Source organism: Perissodus microlepis, chromosome 22, assembly GCF_051167445.1.
Source record: "Perissodus microlepis isolate ML-2025 ecotype Zambia chromosome 22, ASM5116744v1, whole genome shotgun sequence".
NCBI classification, from domain to species: Eukaryota; Metazoa; Chordata; class Actinopteri; order Cichliformes; family Cichlidae; genus Perissodus; species Perissodus microlepis.
In genome coordinates this window covers 10,606,241-10,628,256 of record NC_140481.1, presented here as the reverse complement: position 1 = coordinate 10,628,256, position 22,016 = coordinate 10,606,241, and the positions used below count along the sequence as shown (strand labels likewise).

At 41.9% G+C, this 22,016-nt stretch overlaps 3 protein-coding genes across 7 annotated transcripts in view; 1 reads left to right on the top strand and 2 right to left on the bottom strand.

Moving 5' to 3' along the window:
* nhsl3 (NHS like 3) overlaps window positions 1-8,550 on the top strand; it is a 42,132-nt gene extending 33,582 nt beyond the window's left edge. For 4 of the 5 annotated variants that reach the window (XM_084918676.1, XM_084918677.1, XM_084918679.1 and 1 more), the window contains 5 exons: window positions 2,476-2,583; window positions 2,676-2,839; window positions 2,950-3,120; window positions 3,253-6,670; window positions 7,049-8,550. In XM_084918676.1, the coding sequence (XP_084774802.1) occupies window positions 2,476-2,583; window positions 2,676-2,839; window positions 2,950-3,120; window positions 3,253-6,670; window positions 7,049-7,089 (3,902 nt within the window). In that variant the 3' untranslated portion in view covers window positions 7,090-8,550. The remainder of the gene's footprint in view (window positions 1-2,475; window positions 2,584-2,675; window positions 2,840-2,949; window positions 3,121-3,252; window positions 6,671-7,048) is intronic. The other variant, XM_084918678.1, reaches the window with a different exon arrangement.
* A 58-nt stretch (window positions 8,551-8,608) lies between these two features.
* yars1 (tyrosyl-tRNA synthetase 1) lies at window positions 8,609-15,233 on the bottom strand. Its single transcript, XM_084918681.1, has 14 exons — window positions 15,112-15,233; window positions 14,465-14,538; window positions 14,235-14,381; window positions 13,971-14,146; window positions 13,724-13,853; window positions 13,501-13,581; window positions 10,867-10,959; window positions 10,614-10,749; window positions 10,416-10,501; window positions 10,192-10,327; window positions 9,984-10,102; window positions 9,707-9,900; window positions 9,467-9,608; window positions 8,609-9,353 (listed from the first exon to the last, which is right to left on the bottom strand). The coding sequence occupies exons 2-14, from the start codon at window positions 14,519-14,521 to the stop codon at window positions 9,243-9,245; spliced, it is 1,608 nt and encodes a 535-aa protein (XP_084774807.1). The 5' UTR covers window positions 14,522-14,538; window positions 15,112-15,233; the 3' UTR covers window positions 8,609-9,242.
* A 4,920-nt stretch (window positions 15,234-20,153) lies between these two features.
* LOC146362604 (SOSS complex subunit C-like) lies at window positions 20,154-21,420 on the bottom strand. The gene has a single exon (XM_084919363.1). The coding sequence runs from the start codon at window positions 21,187-21,189 to the stop codon at window positions 20,878-20,880; it is 312 nt and encodes a 103-aa protein (XP_084775489.1). The 5' UTR covers window positions 21,190-21,420; the 3' UTR covers window positions 20,154-20,877.
* Between the last annotated feature and the right edge of the window lie 596 nt (window positions 21,421-22,016).

Sequence of the window (22,016 nt, the reverse complement as noted above, 5' to 3'; positions counted from 1 at the left end):
TTGCCTTCATCTTAGAGGAATAGGAGCTAATCATAGTGCCCATGAGAGCAGTTTGAACTTTGTTCCTGAATTTACTGCTTTATGGTGAATCATAGGTGGGTACTTATTTAGCATGCACGTCTCATTCCAGCTGCTTGGTGCCTCTGCAGTTATGGTGTGAAATCAAAGGAGGAGGAACTCGATACACAGACACACACTCATACTAACATACTCTTATGCACAGCTGAAGATTTTTTTCTGTAACTCAAAGAGTTCTAAACATCTAAAGACATCACAGCAGCTCTACACATCACAGCTGAAGGGAAAAGCGTGCCATTCTGTGTGTGCATGCAGGGAGTCTAATTGGTATTCAGATCATATATTTACAAAAAAAACCCTTAAAAATCTTATCAAGAGAAGTGCCTAATATATTTTACTTTATATATAATATATTTCACTGCTCCCAATATTTAATCACTGTTCTTACTGGCCACTTTTTTGGGTGCACCTGTTCAACTGCTTGTTAAAGTAAGTATCTAATCAACCAATCATATGACAGCATTCCATGTAGGCATGTAGACATGGTCAATATGATCTGCTGAAGTTCAAGTCTCAATCTCTGCTGCCATATTAGGATTGTAGGGTCAGAATTTGGCATAAATAACATGGAAAGTGTGGTTCAGGTTGGTGGCAGTGGTATAATGGCGTGTTGGATATTTTCTTGCCACACATTCTTTCCCCCTAAGTACCAAATGATCATTGTTTAAGTACCACAGCCTCGCTGATTATTGTTGCTGACCATGTCCATTCCTTTATGACCACAATGTGCACTTCTTCCAACAACTGCTTGCAGCAGGATGAAATTCCATGTCACAAATCATTTAAAACGGATTTCCTTAATATAAAATTGAGTTCATTGTACTCAAATGGCCTTTAAAGTGACCAGATTTCAATCCAGTAGAGCACCTCTGGGATATGATGAAGTGGGAGATTTGCATCACGGCACATCTGCAGCAACTACATGATGCAATCATTTCAATACTGAGCAAAATCTTTGTTTCTAGCACTTTGTTAAATCTGTGAATTAAGACAGTTCTGAAGGCAAAAGATGTAACTATTAAAGTGTCCAATGAATGTACAACTTTTTTTTAGTCATGCCAGCAATCTGGCCCTAAGATTGATCATCTCCCTTAAATATATCAGTACATACTGGAAACATTACCATTAATCCTATATAGATATCCATGGCGCCTACATATGTTGTTGAAACACTGACCTTTCTTTGAGTGCCATCATAAAATGTGCATACATATTTAGAATAAGCTGCTGAAACTGGCTGCCAGCTCGGAATATTTAGGCTACGTCCACACGTACACGGGCATTTTTGAAAACAGAGATTTTCCGTTTTCGTTTTTTTTAAAAATCCCGTCCACACGTAAAAGTCAAAAACGAAGGAAAACGCTGCTAGGAACATGCCAAAGCAGCAGGTGGCGCTATATTCCTATCCATGTAGAAATGTTGGCCAATCAGAAGTCTAGAAGCCTCGGTGGGAAAGAGTAAACAAAGATGGGGCATAGAAGCAGAACCGAGTCATATGTGTGGAGGGACAGTAACTGTGTGTGTATATGTAAGCATTTAAACACTGCAGAGAGTACAATTAACAGTAACAGTATTGTAGAAATTCATTTCACCGAAACAATAACGTGGCGCACAGTGTGACGTCAAAAAAGGCACACACCTTTGACGCTGCGTTTTCTCCGTTTTTCTCGTCCACACGTAAATGCAAAAACTGAGTTTTCGAAAATATCCACCCTGGCAGGCGTTTTTAGAAATCTCTGTTTTCAGTGACCGAAAACGCCGTTTACGTGTGGACGAAAGGTGCAAACGCATAGAAAAATCTGCGTTTTCAAAAATACCCGGGTACGTGTGGATGTAGCCGTAGGCATTAAGTATTTTTCTTAAATTTGTTTTTATTTTTCCAGAATCTGTTATGTATTACTTGAAAAACTAATGACATTTCCATCCATTTTATTCATACTGTTTGGTACTAATTGTCACTCTAATGGGCTACACCAAAAAGTAGAAGATTTTTAACCGCATACTTGCATCCCATTACTATGCTAGGATAATCATTATAGGCATGCTAGCATGTTGGTGGTAACATCTAGCTTAGGTAGAGCCTTAAAGAGCTGCAAATATGAGAGTAGATTCTTAGGAAGGATTAGCATAAACTTGCTCCTTCTCTCTGGTTGTGGGAATACCTGAAATTTGCTGCCACATTTGTCATAATGACCACAATTAATCACTAAAAAGGACAGTCAACAGAATTTCAATTAGCAGTTAGCATGAACATGAGATGGGGCTTTGCCAGTTCTACAGCACAACCTACAAAGCAAAGAATTCACAATTCAGTTTTTTAATGTGTGGCGAAAAATAAGACAAGAATATTGAAGCCTGAAATGTGCACATGTGAAAGTTTTGTTTTTTTACTTACAGGTTCTACATTCAAGCCCCTGAATCCAATCAAAAGACAAGATAAGAGCAGGAAGAAGACCAGGAGAACCACCATCATGGGTATTCCCAACCAGGTCCAGAAAGAACTTGGTACGCTCAAAGTATTGTTCTTTGTTGATGATGAACTAAAACTATATTACCATGTTACTAATGGTGCTAACAGTGATATACCTTCTTCACAGGCCTAAACAGAAACTCCACCTTTCAGCCGCTTGTTTCTACTGAGGTCTCTGTCAACACACAGATCAGTAACAGCCAATCATCAGGTGTCGTCACCATTTCTACAGATGATGGGACTCCAGTGGCAAATAAGTTGGGAGCAAGGGTACATGTTTCAGAGCTGGAGGTAAAGACTTATTCAGAAAGAACCTATTCATTGTAAATAGCTTTGATATATGTTATAAGTTTAATATGCCTTTTATATTTCAAGAATGGTCCACTCCACTCCACTCTAAGCAGGCATTCAGAGGTGAAGAGCTGGTGAGGAAGCATCTCCAGGACCACCAGGACTTTGGTTCCCATCTCTTTCCCACCTCCAACCTAAGACCCAAGTCTCTTGCAGTACCTGGCATGACAACATCCACCTTTTTATCTCCTTCAATGTTTAATTTCCTCCAGGAACCCCAGGTAGGAATTAAATCAAGCTGTTAGATAAGAAAACTGTCTTTAAATTAGTTGTGTGAACTTTGTTTTTAATTCCTAGTTGATTATTGGCGATTTGTCACATTTACATGTGAAACATTTTCTGTTTTCTTTCAGGGGCCAGTGATGTCTATCTCTCCACAGGCCACTTACTTGTCTACAATCATTCCTAATGCTGTAATGCCAGCATCGATTGAATTCATTGAGATTGACCGCAGTACCAGCCGGACTCGTGGCAGCAGTGTCAACCATGGCAGCAGTGTTCGCACTGTAAGCAAAAGCAGCCTGGCATCTGGGGACTCGGCAGTCAGCCCCTTGCTATCCAGAAGATCAGATGGTGACACTTCCCAGACAAACCATTATCACAATGACTCCACACTGGCCACATCAGCTTCAGGGTCAAACTGGAGTGAGTCAAAGTCTTCTGAGACCATTATTTCAAACTCATCCCCAGTGTCCTCCAAGGGTAGCACACAAAGCAGTAACTCTTCACAGAGAGTATGTCTAAATGGGCAAACCAAACAAACTGCTGGGGATCAGGACCTTGTTAGTTTCCGTAGCTCAGTTCATGCGATTAGCAGCTCTAGCGGTAAAGGTGAAAACCTTGTTACAAGACCAGCAACAGAATCTGGTGAATCAGTGGCGGTGGCTGCTGGAGAAGAAGCAAAGAATAAAAAGAAACGTAGCCTTTCAGTTATGAAGACCAAGCAACCTCCAGCACCACCACGTAGATCAAACTCTCTGCACAGTAATAAGATTAGAGGTAACTCCAGGGTGGTTCTTGTGGATAACAAAAGTCTTAATGACTCTGCTTCTGGGGAGGTGACATTTACTAGAGAAAATATTGTACCAGAGGATGAGACAAAATTGGTTTCTACAAATAGCACTAAGATACCCGAAGATGTATCAAACTTCCTTAGGTCAAGCTCCCCAGATTCTTCCGCCAATCCTCTGAGTTCTGCTAAGGCATCTTCAAATGAAGATGGGCTATCTCCAGAATCTAGTTCCTCCCCACAGAAAGTTCCACCAGAGGATGGGAAATTTGAACGGACCATTTCTCCATCTAGTGGCTACTCTAGTCAGAGTGGCACGCCAACGCTTTCTCCAAAAGGGATCTCCCCAACCTCCCCGGACAAGCAGAAGAAGAAACCAGTCAAGCCGGAAAGATCAGCGTCTCGAGCCTCATCCTCAGCAGCATCTCCTTCATCCTCAGTTACGTCTTTATCATCTGGAACATCTGAGCTTGCCAATACAGAAGTTTCTGTGTGTAGCTCAAATCAGCCCCCACAGGGATCTTCACCAACTGTTGCTACAAAAGACCTTGCACTGAAGAACAATACCTCAACTTTTAGAGAGGAAGTAAATGAGCTATTGAACATCCCACCACCTCCTAAAGTCAAAGCACCATGTCCTCCTCCTCCAGAGACATGGGTCCACAGCAGACGTACCTTTGAGCTCCTCTGTGGGCCTTGCCCTAATGTTAAACAAAAAGCAGCACAAGTACAGGAAAGCACAAGTAACGACACAGGAACCCAGACTGAAACTAGGAAAGAGATGCAGGTTTTGGATCAAATTCAAACAGCTACAGACAAACCTATCATAGAACTGTCCAAAACTCAAGCAAAGCCTGAGTTACTATCAACAATGCATCCTGACAGAGTCCATGTGGTGCAGGAGGGTAAGGAATATCCAGAACAAGAAACACCTTTCGTCCAGGACAAAAGAAAAGCAAGCGTAGATGTTCAGCAGCAAGAACAGAGTAGTAGCTTTGTAATGAAGGAGCCAGAGAGTCAAGGGACAACTCCAAAGAAAGATCCCCCTCCTGTCATGAAAAAACCCATGACATTACTGCACAAAGGGGAAATGGTCTTGGCGGAGAAATCAGTGGAGAAAGAGAACAATGTAACGAGTGGCACAGCAGAGGTCAATATATCTGTGGAGAACTACACGTCTTTAGAGAAAGGTGTGACAGCTTTATTTGACGAGAGCAAGGCTGAGACGGACAGAAGTGAAGTCCAGTCCATGCAAACACTTTCAATAGAGGTCCCCAGAATCAATAAGTTTTCTCCGCCACCTACCCCTCCCCCAGCATACCACCCAACACCGCCTCTATCAAGGAAAACACCTCCCTCAGCAGTGTCTACACCTCCAAATGATTTACAAAGGGTACAGGAGGAGATCCACATTGTAGAGTCCTCCTGGCCACCTCCACCACCTCCTTTGGAAGGGGACTCTGTATTTGATGGAGTGGATGAGGTTGACTTTCCTCCGCCTCCTCCTCCATCCATCATAACCGACAGTGCACCAGATGTGATGGCTGGTTGCATCACAGAGTTGGGCAACCCTAATGTGCAGACTGTACAGAGTTCGGATTTGCACCCAACTGTTCCACAACCAGTTATAAATGACACAGAACCAGTGATTGAAGTGCAGGTTCCAAAATCTATAGCTTTTGAGGAGATTTCTTCATCTGTTTTAGAGACTGTATTGCCTCCACCAGTGGAATCGCCTCTTATACCAAGTATGAGAAGAGCAGAAAGCCCAGTACCAAACACAGCTGTAGATCCTCCCGGCAGTTTCCAGAAGCGAGGTTCTCTGCAAATTGAAGAGCCCCCTGTGTCCATCAGTACTCAGTCTTCAGCTCTGACTGTGCCCATAGCACCTCCTCTACCGTCAGATAATTTAACCCATGGAGTTAATTTCAGAAGACATTCCAGCCTAGCAAATCGAGATGCCAGGACCAAGGAGCTCCTCTCCCGCCACAAAAGTGTTCCCATTCCCAAAGAGGATGCTAACATACCTCTTGTCACCCCTTCCCTGCTTCAAATGGTTCGCCTGAGATCAGTCAACATGACCGAAGATCGGGTGCAAAGTCCGCCAGAGGACAAGTCCACAAATGAGGAAGCACCAGTTAAGGATAATTCCCCAGTTTCTATCCAAGGATCTCAAAACATTCCTCAAAAACCCATCCGCAAGTCTTTGTCACTGAAATCTCCCCCTCAGGCCATTAAATCATCCTCTGTGACAATGACCAGTCCTTCAATGCGCTTACAGGAAGCCATACGAATGAAAACTGCAGCAATGTCTTCAAGAGATGGTCTGCCCTCCAAACTGGGTGTGAAATCATCGACATACAGCTGTGTCAGTGACCCAGGAGCTTTGTCACGGAAATCACACGAAGGATATGACATGCACAAGTCTCCAGCTTCTACTGCTAGCTTTATCTTCTCTAGAAGCACAAAAAAGGTTGTCATAGAGACTGCCTCATCCCCCGACGCTCAGGCAAATCTAAAGCAAAGCTTGGCAGCTGAGCTCATGCAAGTGTCCGATCAATCCAAGGCTGCTGTGTTGACATTTGATGGAGTGAAGTGTGATAAAGTTCCTCCACCTGTAGCCAAGAAGCCGACGCAAAGCAGCATCAACTCTTCACCGAGTCTTCCGAATTCTTTGTCAAAGATGGAGGTCAATGTCAAAGGGAATGGAGCAGTAGTAGGAGGAGAACACATTAGTGGAATAAACCTGTCTGAAACAACAAGTAAGTTTATCATTATATTTGTGCCTTCATTGGTGTTTTTGCTGCTGAATTTGCAACAGCTTCAAGGTTTGTTCTGTACCAGCATGAATAAATAACTCTTCCAACTCTTGCCATGAAAAAGCAGAATGCAAAGCAGAGGTTGCAGAATAAGAGTCACCTCCTGCACAAGCCCAGTACAGATGCTGCTGGTTTGCCTACAGACTTTTTTTTTTTCCAGTTAAATGCGCAAGCATGTGCTTTAATTAACCGTAACCTGAAGCTCGTGATCATGTCTCAGTAATTCAATTAGATTAGGAAGGAATACTCATCAAGCGTGTTCCTGTAACTGTATTATGGTGATGCTATAATGTCTAACCACCACTTGTCTTCCCCCTCCAGCAACCAGAGTAACAGCGGACACAATTGAAACACTGTTCTGAAAGACTTCTTTGGTGATTAAACAAGAACCAGGCTGATACCAGAGGAACAGAAAAAGGACAACTCACAAGAGAGACTGACTGACATTAAGAGACATTAACTAAGTATTTGTGTGCGTTTCCTCCAAAAAGCCTTAGCCTGTATTGGCCTTCCTTAATATTTATGCAAAAAAAAAAAAAAGTATCACTCCCAATTTTTTAAAATAGCTTTATTCTGAAATATTTTTCTAAAAATATAGTTTATGTCCTACCGAGGCCCCTCAGGGTGAAGCACTGTACATTGGCTGAATTGCAAATATTTAGCTTGTGTTAGATCGCCTCCCAGAGGTTCCATTAGGTAGTTGTAATTTCAACTCAGAGAAAACAATTTGTCTTCGAAAAAAAAGCATTTCTGTACATAGATGGTCTGTTTCCCCCTCCTCTTGTATTATATATATTGCAATATTGTCTGACAAAAGCATCCACTGTAGGACAGGATATCCATTCCTTACTTAGACTGAGTGAAGAAATTACTGAGCTTAGCATCATTCACGCTTTTTGGTGTGGAAAGCATTTGTCAAAAAGGGATGCCGCATACTTAAGAATTCAGTGTTTTTGTTTTCCCGAGATGCACTTTTGTAAACAACATATAATAAACAGTTCAGACTTAACAGAATAAAAGCATCTAAATACGGGAGTAGGTGAAATATCAAGTAAATGCTTTTTTTTTTTTTTTAACAATTCTTGGATGTCTGCAAAGCCAGCTCATCAGTATCCTATTTATTTATGTGTGATTGTTTTCACCAGTAGCACTGTCAGTCACCTTTTCCTACCAAATATGAAATATTTAAGAATCTGTTTCATCTGAAAACCACCTTTAGGGCTACGACTGGGGTGACTGGCCCTGGAGGACCATTACACTGGAGCAGGATGTCAGTGTTTTCAAAAGCGGACCTATTATTGTAATGTCTGTGAACAAAAAGCTCAGACATCACGCCTCAGTTTCAGATGGCATTTTTTAGTTTTGGATGTTAATTTAAGTGAGAGTGGGAATCTCAGGCACACAGCACTGAGTACACAGGCCTGTTAAGGAGCAGCCAATCAGGAGAAAGTTTGCTTAAACTGAGGGGAAAGAGACAAAAACAACTTGTTTCAGATGGTTGATGAATTAAAGCCTGGGTTTAAAAAAAAAAATCATTATTATTTTGAACTGTGAATCATACAAACTACTTCATCCATTGATAAAGACATGCAGCTGAAACTGAGCACGATGGGTCCACTTTAATACATGTTCTGTAACTCTGTAAGCCTTTTTATGGTGGAAAAAAAATACAGCTCAATATATTTGCACAAAACTTTCCCCCTCTCAGAATCATTGAGTGAATTATACTGACTCCTCACACAGGGTCAAAAAAATCTGTTTTGCTGATTATAGAGAAATATGTGCAGTTATTACTTCTATAAATAAAATTTAAGTGTATTAAACTGTTTCCTGTGTTCATAGTTCAAAAACTTTCTCACAGATCACAAATGATATTCTCACTCAGACTTCAACCAGTGTTTATTACACATTAGAGATGATGATGCATGGTTTGATTATAACAACTAATGTTCAGATCTGGATTTCTGTGCAACATTAGTCAAAATACAACCGTCATATAGTACAAGGCATATTGATTTTTATATACATAGGATGTTGGGAACCCATAAAACTATGCTTAGTAAGCAGATTTGGCAGATTGGCCACAGTCCTGATGTTCACATTTACCATGAAGGCAAACAGTAAAACAGGTAACTAAGGAAACGTTCAGTCCCTTTTAGGAAACCTGAGATATTTTTCATTGGCTACTTCCACGAATGAGCTATAAAGACCAGAGTCCTTTAACTGAAAAGGCCCTTTCTTCCCCCATATGTGTACTAGTAACACTAAACAACTTCAAAGAAAGGAAAAGTAATGAATCAGGTTGTTAATTACATCATTTTTATCTTTCATATGCTTTTCCATTGACGCGTGATAACAGAATTTGTCTAAGAGAGTTTAAAACATGTAAGACACAAGACGTCATGTGCCGTCACTCTTCAGGAAACATCCAGATGAAGCTTGATGCTGCTGCCATGGCGACTCGATGGAAGTACTGTTGCTGTGGCGAGCAGGAGCAGCTTCAGCGTTTGTGTGTTTAACTGATGTTCCCTCCTTTGAGCGTCTTACATGTGATCTGCCCCAGTTTGGTCATCAGCTGCTTGTCTTTCCACTGAGCTACACACTCGTCTGATATCTTTAGGTCAACCTAAAATACCAGATAACACACATGATTTTACAGTCTGTACTTTAAATGTTAGCTCTTTAGTAGAGGGGGAAAAATACAGCGGTTTAACGTTAAACATACATAAAGAAACATACCTGGAGTTTCTCCCACACCTTCTTCTTTGGGTTAAGTCTATCATCTGGCTTGCCTGACTCATACCCTTCCACAAAGACCCTGTCCCCTGGCAACGAACCTTCTGGAGGATCCAGAGGCTCCACCTTTCTGGGCTCGCCCTCACTGGAAAACAAACAGAGATCGGAGGAGTTGGAAATTTAAGCTAAATTTCACTTTGTACAAAAAAACAAAACAACCCAGCCCCCAAAAATGAAACTCACATAGAGGCACACAGCAGCATGGCTTGAGACTCGATCCCACGCATCTTCTGGGGTTTCAGATTGCACAGCACCAACACCAGTCTGTCCTGCAGGTCCTCCTGTGAAATGTAGGCCACCAGCCCACTGACTACCGTCCTCGGCTCAGGCTCTCCTACATCGATCTTCTCCAGGTACAGAGAATCAGCGTCTGGATGCTACAGAGGGGTGGAAATTAAGTTCCACAGTGATTATCCAATGATGTAAAAGTTCTGATTATAATGAAATGACAATAACTTACCTTCTCCACACTGAGGATCTTTCCCACTCTGATGTCCAGTCTGGATGGAGCCAGCTCATCGTCCTCTCCTCCACCACCACCTCCTCCTCCTCCGGCCTTAACGCCCTTCCCTCCTGCTTCTAATAACACACAAGTAAGACAGCATTAAGTCTCAGTATGAAGCCAACTCCCGCTTTAAGCCACAGCAGCCACACGGTTTGACACTGACTTGTCTTTGAGGGATCAGGATAGGCGTTGCTGGTAAGTTTACGGAGCTCAGGAGACTCGAACTTCTTTCTAATTGGCTCCAGTAGCTCATTTAGTGCAACCTCCACAGAGGCCTTCAGGTCTCCAGGGTGGATCATCTATAAACAGCAGTTAACCACAGGTTAAATCAGAGCTCGTTACGGGAAGACTTCATTGTTCAAATAAACCAGTTAAGGCGTCCTTCACCTCTGCAGCGAAGTCCTTTTCCACTTCCTCAAACACACTGTAAACTTTGTCTCCGCCCCACTTTGCGTCTCTCTTGATGGAGAACACTGAAACACAACAGTACAAATGATCAACTCATTTGATTATTCAAATTGATTTGCCGAAAAAAAAGGAAGTCTGAAGCCAGGTTGCAGGAAGAGATTGAAAAATAGTTTCTACCTCCTCGTAGAGGGAAGAGGACATATTTGACAAAAGAGAGAACTCCATTGTTCTGGATGTTGCCCGGCTCACAGAAAGCCTTCTTCAGCTTCTTCTTTACATCCTCTTTGGAGTCCAGCAGATCGATTTTCGATTCCTGGAAGCAAAAACAGATAATAAAATGAAGATGGACGGAGTGTTGAGAAAATTTCCCGTCGAAATCTTGAACTCCAATCACTTCCTTCCATGACAAACTAAGTTTATATGACCTTACCTCTTCTGAAGAGCTCATCTTAGCCCCCGTCAGCCCCGGCACCATCGGGTTCATCAGGTGGGCACGTTTAGCGTAGCCGAGAGAGGGCAGGTACTGCCGAACAACACAGGTTAAAAGCTTGAACAGCTGCACAAACAGCTGAATGTTATCAATTCTGTACTAGTCTGTTATCACACTTTCACATGTAACTAAATATAGAAGCTGACATGAGAGAAAACCTTAAAATTCTCAGAAAGGTAAAGAACTGGATCTGACTCTCTGATAATAACAGAATAAATGTTCTACATCTTCTATAACAGAAAAACTCGTTTGGCTTTTTGTGAGAGCACCACGACCTTTGAAGCATCAAAGTCAGGCTAACTTCGGGGTTAAAAAAGTAATCCCTACAGCACACTACATTCATAAGAGTGCAGGAAGAGGAAAGTAAATGAACTTCCCATTCCTCTCTGGATGTAAAGGACTGCATTCTGAGCACGGGACTGCATAGCTAAGGACCTAATGAGTCTCAGCCTCCACAAAAGTCAGAGCAGGTGTAAGTAAGGCTATGTTCACACTGCAGGCGAAAGCGCATCAAATCCGATTTTTTTTTACCCTATGCGACCCATATCCGATCATGGTATGACAGTGTGAACGGCGCAAATCCGATATTTTCAAATCCGATCTGGGTCACTTTCGTATGTGGTACTGAATCCGATACATATCCGATGTTTTAGAAAGCGACTGCTGTTTGAATGGTCATGTTGCACTAAATCCGTCTTTTACGTCACCGAAACAAGACAGACGCCAATTATCAGCGCCAGAGAAGACATCGCGAACGCTTCCTGACCATCCCGTGTAGATGTCAGTGAAACTGTTGGGAAGACAACGTTGGAGAAACGTGAACATTTTATTTGTACTGTATAATCTGCAGATTCTGACAGAAATCTGCAACTATCCTTTGAAGCACCGCTCCTCTAAAACAGCAATAAGGATAATTATTAGGTTATTTACATTATTATGTAAATAACAAAATAACTTAAAGCAAAAATTGGGAAACGTAAAGTCCGAAGTCTTTATATTAACGGCCATCTGTCAAACAATACTGTTTGCTCTGGGTCTAAACAGAGCGCGTTGTGTGTGAAGTCTTCTTTTGCGCATGCGGGGCGCTTTGAGCGTTCACACTAGAGCACGTTTGCTGTCGCATTTTATTTGGGGCGATCGTGGCTCAAGAGTTGGGAGTTCGCCTTGTAACCAGAAGGTTGCCAGTTCGAGCCCCGGCTCGGACAGTCTCGGTCGTTGTGTCCTTGGGCAAGACACTTCACCTACCGCCTACTGGTGTTGGCCAGAAGGGCCGATGGCGCGATATGGCAGCCTCGCTTCTGTCAGTCTGCCCCAGGGCAGCTGTGGCTACAACTGTAGCTTGCCTCCACCAGTGTGACTGGGTGTGTAAAGCGCTTTGGGGTCCCTAGGCGGGACTAGTAAAAGCGCTATACAAATACAGGCCATTTACCATTTATTTACCATTTGTAGTGTGAACACGCAGACAAAAAAATCGTATTTGATCAAAAAAATCGGAATTGAGCATTAAGACCTGCAGTGTGAACGTAGCCTAAGCGTGGCCAATGAAGTCTCAGAATTATATCACAATGACTCAAGGAAATTTGCTACTTGCACTGATGACAGTCTACCTCATTCAAAGCGTGCACCACAAGGTGCCAGTAACAGCAGCGGCAGCAGTAGAGTGCAATAGCAGTGACACAGCAAAAATTAAAACATAAGTACAAAATATGAGATTTAGCTCTAATATATACAAATAGCTCAATTATGAATATCCAGAATATCACAGAGATGAAATATATATGACTGACACTTAACTCTAACCAGTAAAGTTGGTTATTTGTTACTTTCACTTTAGAACATGTGTAAAAAGGGTGTAACTATTGACTTTGTACTGTGCCTTAGATGGACGAGTTGTACTGGGATATAAGCCACAAGCAGGAATGATTTCTTTTGTCACTCAGTGGTGCATTTGTGGAATCTCAGTCTCTCGTTGAACGTGCTCCTGTGACTAGCCAGCACGTCATGGAGTGGGTGGGAGGTATTGTCCACTATTTTCCTTATCTTATATATTATAAGAGATATTTTTATATCTCTCGAGCATTTTCTCCTTCAACTTTGTCTTCATATTCTCAGTGCGTTTTTGCATCAAGTAGTGAAACCGGTTTGATGTTTACCGTTTTCTTTCATAGTTTGCAAAGTGTGTGCCTCTTACAGTCAAACCACTACCACACTATTGGCGTACAGCTGCTCCCTTTTTAGGAAACAAATCGTCATTGGAAGCTCACACACACCGCTCTCGCACTCAGACATAAGTGGGCTTAGGCCATTGCTGCCCACACTAGCAAACAGAAATGCATCACTATATCACCAGTTTCACAAGATGACGCTTTTGTAATCGCGTGAAAATTATACCAGTGTTATTGTGGAAGGTATGATAAGTCACAGCACTAATGTACTGGATTCAAAGGAATCCAGTACATTAGTGCTGCTAATGACTAAAGAGTCATTAGCAGCTGTGCGCTGCTGGGAGGCTGCAGAGGACTTGAGCTAAAACTAAAGGAAAAAACTCTGTAAATGTGCAAAGGTGTAGGATACCTTCTCTGCCAGAGTGAAAATCTTCCTCTGGTCAACACCTCCAAACTGAGCATCCACTTTCAAGTACTCCTCATCCAGAGCCTGAGGGCATGAGGAAAAACACAAGATACGGTTACTGTGATTAATACTAAGCTGTGACACGGACACATCTGAGAAACTTCAACTACTGCATTGTCACAGTGTGATGACACCAGCATCTCAATTCTATGAACAGCGTTATTACCTGTAGGCCAGGGTACAGCAGACCACTCAGGAGAGGATGCTCCACCTGTTTCACCACCTCAGCTCCAGCCTTCTTAGCATCGTGCTCTGTCACCATGGAGGACAGGCGGTACACATCCAGAGTGTACTCCCTGGAAAACATGGTAACACCTACACGTTCAGTATGAGCTGCAGCTACAGGCAAGTTTTAAGAGACTGTAAAGTTGAACGAGTGGATGTCAGATCAGCCTCTGAATAAGCAAACAGACCTGCTGAGCTGGAAGTCAGTTCCTTTGACAAACTTGAGTTTATCCAGAGGTACACTGATGCTCTCCAGCATGGCCTTGATAACCTGCTCGTAGTATTTGACCCTGAGCTCCAGCAGCTCCCAGGGAGCTTTCATGTTGTCTAGGTAAGCATGCAAGTCTGCAAACAGAACAGTGACCTAAGGAAAGGTAGAAGAGGGGGTAAAAAGGCTGTTTTAATTTAAAAGCAACTACAAATAAAACCACAGTCAGCTCTGCCACACCCACCTCACATCCAGCTTTGAGGAAGTCTGCTATCTTAGACATGGGGACAAAGTAAGCTACGTGGGGTTTGCCAGTGGTTGCTGTGCCCCAGTAAACCCTGAGCTCTCTCTCCTGAAGGACCTGCTTCACCTTCTCCTCTCCAAGGACCTCCTGCAATACACACACACGAGCAGAAACATGTGAGTGTGACCTGTATGCTCCAGTAACAATGAGCAGCGGTCTGCGTGTCCCACCTGGAGGTTCCTGGTGATGAGGTTAAATTTCTCATCTGGACTCAGCTGATCTGCCATGGCGCTGGGTGCTCCGACTGTAACACAAGCACAGTGGTCATCCTCCTGGGGTTCTTAATAAGGGAGTTCCAGTTAAATCGCTTTCGGTTTATTGTTGATCTTGGCTACAGACAGGTATGACTAACATTCGTCTGACTGCCATGTTTTTTTTCCATTGAAACAAAACAGTAATGCATATAAATTTTGCGCGCTTTAAAAAATTGAAAATACTGCAGCTCAGTTTGCTGTCTATAAGCCGTATTCATGTAATAAACTTCACTTTTATGCTCCATAGGCTGTGCAGGCTAGCCAATGAACATAACGGTAGTTTTGAAAAAGACGCAATTAGCCCAAAAAATTAAAAAATAAAAATAAAAAAGCACATCTTTTCCCGGTAAATTTGCTAAAATTCAGCATGTAGCCTACAATTTAGCTAACTTCCACCGATGAATGAAGGATCTAATTAGCGAGAAAACCATGTGCAGCTAACGTTACCTAGCTCCTGTGGTTATAATCGATTCAGCTGCTTTTTTCTAATTGCTACATTTTTTTGTTTATCTCACAGCAATGTCGTTCTACGGTAAAATCACACTGCACAATAGCCGACTTACCTCAAAACCCGTCTTCTTTCAAAGAGTCCTGGGTGAGAGAAACCGGCTGAACAGACCTGTCAGTGTTGCATCAGCGACAGCCTCCGCTCTGCTATCGATTCTAGGCGGAAGTAATCGAGTTCAGAGTGCAGGTCCTACCGGTTGGTAAAACTTTTTTCCTTTTTGCCCTCCAACATCCTTACACTAGGAAATGAGATTTATTGAAAAACAACGATGATAAATCATTACATTTCATATAATGATCAGAGTGTTAAAAGTTAAGTGTTAAAAGGCTCTGTCCACTTGTTTTTTTTTTTTAAAGAATTGTCTAATCGTTGTCTTTAATAAACTGAAAGTTTAATTCCTGTCAGAGTACAGTACTTGCCTATATTCGAATTTTTTCTTCTACTCTTGTCAAGCATTTCAGAGAAAATCTTGGGAGTGATCAGGTAATTATGATCTAATTACAATTGTGATACTTAATAATTTAAAGACAATGGCAAACAAACTCTTTTTTTTCTCCCAGGGTGGCCAGATGTAGATGGATTGTTGGGAAATGCTGGCAATAGTTCAATGCACCAGAGAAGAGTCGCTGACACCCAAGGCAGTAGCAGTAGAACCTGAAAGATTCCTGCTCTTTAAAAAACAAAACAAAACAAACAAACAAACAAAAAACAGTCCTTGTAAGGACTGTAGGAAGCTTTTTACACACTCACAAAGACAGATATATGAATGAACAGAGAAGCGTTCCAAGTAAAACTGGTCTACTAAAGTTTCTGACATCTGAATATTTGCTTAGACTCGGTTCTTTCTCTTGTCAGATAAGTCTAAAGGGCCTAAAGAGTTCAGTCTGCCACTTTTAGATCTGTGCTTGTAGTAAAATTAAGAACTCATTCTGCTGTTGGAATTTGAATTTCAGTCACCTCCAGGATTTCTTGGGTGCGCTTTAAAAGTGCTCCAGACCCTCCTGTCACTGGCTAAGGCACTCGGTGTGTTGTGTGTATGACCAATGTCACCCTTGACTTTTAGTGAACTGTTTCTGGAGTTCATCTGCAAGAAAGAGGCGGAGCCCCAAGGGCGTAAATTTGGCATGGACGGAAGGGACATGTCCCCACCAATAATTTGATCTCTTCGAGTAAAGAAAAACAAACCCGATAGAAAGAAAAAAACGATCTGTCAACGTCTCATTCACTCAGTGGTGCAGAAAGAGTTAAATTACGTTCTCTACTGGAGTCCTACGTCATGTGACAAATATGGCCAATGTGATTGGCTGTGCCTTTCAGTGAGCTCTGTTTAGTTTTAGCAGCGGCAAGCCTGCGCAGCGAGGACCTGCAAGGAGGAGAGGAGGATGGCAGCAAAAAGGAAGAACCTGGATATAAGAAAGTATTTTTCAAAGAAACCTGTAAGTCACTTAAAGTCAAGTTCACTCATAAAATGTGTTCGTCATAATAACGTTACAGGCTATGCTAGGCTTTGGCCCACATCAGTCTAAAATTGTATGTAACCATGAATAACGTGTTTTGGAAACTAACTGCACAACATGCAGCACTATTAGTTATCTCAGTCTCCCAGAGTAGCATTTCTAATTTTGATTGAAACTGTCAGAGAAAACGGCAGCATCGAGCAAGCCAGGATATTAGTTTACAGAGGCTGTTAAAATTATATGTCTAACGTTAAAATGTTGGTGACACAATAATTTCATCCTAATGGCACTGACATATTCATAGGGTTAATGTTTGAGACAAAATATCATGAGGTAGTCATGATTTTACAAATATTCCACCTTGTAGTGCAGTTTGCACAAATTGTTTTAAAAATGCACTCACCCTACAAACATTACTGATGAGTCAAGATCTGCACAAATTGACAGACACACTGAAGCACCTACCCATTTTATTCTTATTGTCATGTATGTCCTATTTGTCAGGTGACAGAAGAACCAACACAAAGTTCAGAGAGGAATGGTGATGCAAGATCACAGGTGAAATTGGATGATGACTTGGTGGTTCATTACTGTATTTGAAGCACATGTGTGACTGCATGTATTTGGAATGTCTCACTGTTATTTATCAGGTGACAGAGGCAGCTCTGCCATGTTGTTGCTCAGACAGAGGTGAAGAGGCGAGGTCACAGGTGACTGACTGATGATTTGGTGCTATAGATTAACTAGTATTTATTATCATGACAATTGTTAGGCTGCTGATGTAAATTGTTTCATTAGTGTATATTTGACAAAGAATCTGAATTGACATGTCTCACTTTTTATATGGCACAAATCAATGTGTTATTTTAACAGGTAGCAATATGTCCTAGTGCAGTCAGAGGGGAAGAGCCAGGGCCAAAGGTGAGGCACATCAAGCACATAATAATAATTTTAATCTGAGGATAAAACGCATGTACTGAGGCTGAAAGAAGCTTCAGTGCTCTCAGAAGACTAAAAAGATGGCTAAGGTTAACAATGACTCAAATGAGATTAAACAATGCTGCTGTATGCCATGTCCACCAGGAGAGACTGGACAGCATAGATGTAAAACAAATATGCCAGCAGTTTATCTCAGTTAACGAGAGGAGCAGGCATGTGTTTGGCTCCTTCACATAGTGGACATTGAGTTGTTGTGTGGGACACCAGTAGTCCATGTCTGTTGCTGTAACAGTAGTTCATGTTTAGAATAAAAAACTCCCAGCTCACTGATTTGATCGGAGCAATAGTGCCTAAAATGTTGCATAATTTTGAGAGATCTTTTACTTTGTGGTAATCTTAGATGAGTAGTTTTATGGACAAAAACCACCAGGTCATTCAGTGTTCCCTTAGTGCTATAAGAGATGTTGGTGTAGTATAACTGAACTAATGTTGTTAAGTCCTTAAAGTCATATTCTTTTATTGTCATGACTGTATTTGAAGCTATTTTTATTTTTGTATGATACCTGATTTATATGGAATATGGCTGAAGTAAACTAAAGCCTAAAATACTTAGTCAGTCATTTGTTTAATAGTAATGTAACATTATATAATTCACATATAAAACTATGAATTGTAATTTTAAATGGTTTAAAAGCATGTAGAATAGCATATGTAGGCAGGTATATTTCTCCTTTTTTTATCAAGAAAAAAAGGAAAAAAATAAGAAACAGGGCAGGGTTCCATGGTTGAATCATCTGTCCCCACCAATGCCAAAACCAAATCTACGCCCTTGGTGGAAGCAAAACAGCAAAAGTAAGAGTGAATTCATGACGATGTTTATGTGAAGCATAGTTTGGATCTTCTTTTGCTGCTGGTTCGGTCAATATTGTTTGGAGAGAGATCAAACTAACAGCTTTAGAATCAGCGCAAAAAGGGCGCAAACACAAAGCGCAGACCTGCCGAAACATCAGAATCAGCGAGCTGTCGGCTTTCAGCCCCGACCGTCTCCGTGCTGTCGGGTGAGAAAGGCGACATCTCACTGATTCTGATCCGCGGGTCTGCGCTTTGTGTTTACGTCTTTGTGCAGAATCCGTGTTCCTGCTCTCATTTACTGTCTTAGCTGTTTGGTGGTTGTTTAAATTGTGTGACGTTTCACCTGAGATTCTGGAATTTCGGGCAAAATACATTTATATTAAAAAATCGATTCAGGATTTTAATGAATCGATATCACGTTATCCAAGCCAGAATCGATTTTAATCGATGAATCGATTATTAAAACCCACCCCTAATTCACACCCACATCCTGGGAGCATGGGAGAAGTCGTACCTTCTCTTATTTGTTTTGTGGTAGGATAAACGTATCTATGTCTGTTTTAGGCTAAGTGCCTTTCGTTTAGATGAACTGCTGGACTTCCAGACCAGCAGGGTTAGGGAAGTCGTTTATGGGGTCACACTCTGACCACACACACACACACACTTACACAACGCACAGGCAAGGTACTCTTTGTGTGTAGGTAGACGTCATATGTTAATGAACCTATGTATATTCACGTAACCTCAATAAAAGAGCAGTGTTACGAGGGAGCGGACGAGAGAAACTGGGGTCAAGCGGAGGAACGGCGTTTGTCCAGTTCTCTCCCGTGCACGAGAAAAATAAAGAACTTTGCCTACTCGTGTCTTGCTTTGCTGTGCAATTGAATTGTTTTGAACGTTCCAGCGAATAGGTTTAAGCTACAAACCTATCAGTTTGTCACTGGTTTTTGGGCGGTGGAGTAAAAGGGATTGGTTGGTGGCTGTTTCTAATGTTAGCCTTTTCTTTGTTCTCTTACAGGCAGGGTTAAGACATGGTGATAAATGAGTGTGTGGGCCATCTGCTGAGGACCAAGAGCTCAGGACAGTCAGACGGGGGCGTCGCAACAGGAGTCACCGTGCTCCACAATCCTCTGCTGTTCTGAGATGTCACACTCCTGCCTGCACATACAAACCACAGTGAAGTCAAAGTTCCACCTGCACCTCCACCTGTTCTTGCAACAGCATGAAAACTGACAGAGGTGAGACAGCAGAAAAGTTTTTATTTATTTTTATAATAAGTTAAGGAATTAAGTGAAGAACAGTGATTAATTAAATTGTTTCTTGTATTTTTGATTTAAAAATGAAGCCAACAAGGAAGCGGCAAAAAAAAGAACTGCAGTTCCTCTTTAAGCCACTTGAGGCTGTCTCAGAAAGAGACGGAGAAGTGATGGGAGTGGTTGCTTTGACTGACAGGTGTGTTGACACAGGTATGTGTGTGAGCACTCGCCCTCTCCTCTCTCCCTCTGCATCGCCTCCATCAGTCTTCTCTGTGGCCCTGCTCTTTTCCTCCTGCCTGGAAGCTCCGCCTTCAGCATCCTTTATACCACCGCCTCTGTACACACATCCTAGCAGGTCTAACTACTATCTTGTAAACGTTCCCTTTCACTCTTGCTGCTATCCTTCTGACACACCCACTCCACCCTCCCTTCTCTTCTTCACCTGTAGGACACTGTCCTTCGCTTTTGGATATCCTGATAGTCTTCTGTGTAAGTTGTTATTCAAAGGTTTCAAATCTATTTCTTTGGAATGAACATAAAATGAGGAAATGCAAAAGAAAATTGTATAATTAAACATATGAATTATGCCAGAATATGTTTAACAGTTTATTTAAACCTATCTCATGTTTGTGCTTCCATAGTAAGTCATCTGTTGAAGGATTCTGGGCAAATAACTGTTGTAACCCACACATATCTCATAGATCGCAATTATGAGCCCAGATATTCACAAACCAGTCAGTACCCCTGGGCTGAAATGTGCTATGTTAATAATACTGTGACATATGAAAGTACAACACACTTAAAAAAAAAACTGTTCTAAAATACCAGGAACAACAAAATGAGTTGGTGATGCAACTGTATGCAGTAAACTTGGGGTTTTCGGGCTCTTCCAGGACGTCGGTAACTGTTTCCATCTGGTTATCCAGACTTGCATCTTCAGTATTCAGTTCCTTTTGAAGACACAATTTCTGAAACTCGTTTTACATCCTGTTGCTTCTTTGGATTTTTTCCGACTCTCATAGATGAAAGCACCTTCCACATAAAAGCTGTTATTATGCCAGCAGCTGACTTCTCATCCTGACTCACACTGATCTGAGAGAAACACAGTCATGATCGCATAATTAAAGAAGAATAATCTGTGTGAGGGCTTAACACAGGTCATTACGCTCAAATATTTTATTCTGTCTGTGACGTGTTTTAGTCTCCCTGGCAGAATAAAATATAATATCAGTCATCATCAGATCAACAATACCATAAAATAACCAGTTTAAATGTCTCTGTCCAGCTGGGCTTAGGGGTCGGGGTCAGTATTTAGAGTCAGAAGTCGGGCTCCAGCCGGGGGAGCACCGGGAGGATGAGGTTCCCAAACGAGGAGTCCTGGGTGATGAAGAACCCGGAGGAGTGGACGTGAGCGTGCTGCAGGGCGGCCTTCTGTTGGGCTGCGATATGCTGCTGCTCAGCGCTGTCCCTCACCTCCTTCAGGCTGGGTCTGGACGACAGCGGGATGTTGGCTCCGGGGCTGTTCATGGACTGGCTCTGCAGCAGCCGCCTCTTCTCCTTGTCCAGCTCCGCCAGGATGGCCACACGGGTTTTGTTCTGAAAGCCCTGTCCCGGCGGGTTAGCAGCCATGTTAGCTAAGCAGTTAGCAAACACCGGTTTCACGAGTCCACGAAGCACATAAAGCCGACTGCCGGGATTGCTTCTTTAGGGTATGTGGTTATATAGAATATCTTCGCTATGGAGAAACACAAAGCACGCACTGTCAGAGATAAGACATAAAATACCGCCTTTAGGCAAAGGAACTGGACAACTTCCGGCTAATAGTTCTCCTTTCGAAATAAATGTTCACGGAAACGACATCAGTTTTTTATTGTTTTATCTTACGGCAACACGCAGATGACAACGGTTAAATGTTTATTTATGTAATGATGGGGTTTTTTTTAAAGTATGACTTCTACCAGGAAGAAAATATTCATCCAAATGTCGCCGTTTATGTGTGCGAAATAAAACCAACATTTACCAAACAGTTATTGCAATTTCGTGACTGAACACTAGATGGGATCAGTTCGTTATGAATCATAAGCCATGTGAATGTGAAAACTGGGTTTCACTAGAGCCACACCTGAAAATACGACGAGGACTCTCGTCATAGTTGGAGTGCAAAGAGTGGCCAAATTATATCACTAAATACACCATTAAGCAATTAATTAAGTGGATGAGTACGTAATTAAAATGGAAATAAATAAATAGTGTATTAAATACATATGTCAATTAATCTTTTTTGAAAACATATTTTATTATTTCACCATTTAATTTATTATTTCATGGTTCCTTGGCAATCTGCAATCTGTCAGCCTTACCCATTAGAGCCAGGGCACAGGGATGACGCTGATCTGGTCAAATATTTTAGGTGTTTCATACACAGTTTGTACTTGTTTACTTGCACACTCGTTTCC

Bases quoted from the DNA above. Each gene is read 5' to 3' on its own strand.
- LOC146362604 (XM_084919363.1), bottom strand. From the start codon at position 21,189: ATGGCTGCTAACCCGCCGGGACAGGGCTTTCAGAACAAAACCCGTGTG.
- yars1 (XM_084918681.1), bottom strand. From the start codon at position 14,521: ATGGCAGATCAGCTGAGTCCAGATGAGAAATTTAACCTCATCACCAGG. The intron at 10,750-10,866 runs GTAAGGTCATAT...TTTTGCTTCCAG, and splicing joins AGATGAGCTCTTCAGAAGAG to GAATCGAAAATCGATCTGCT. The intron at 10,328-10,415 runs GTGAAGGACGCC...TGCTGTTTATAG, and splicing joins AAAAGGACTTCGCTGCAGAG to ATGATCCACCCTGGAGACCT.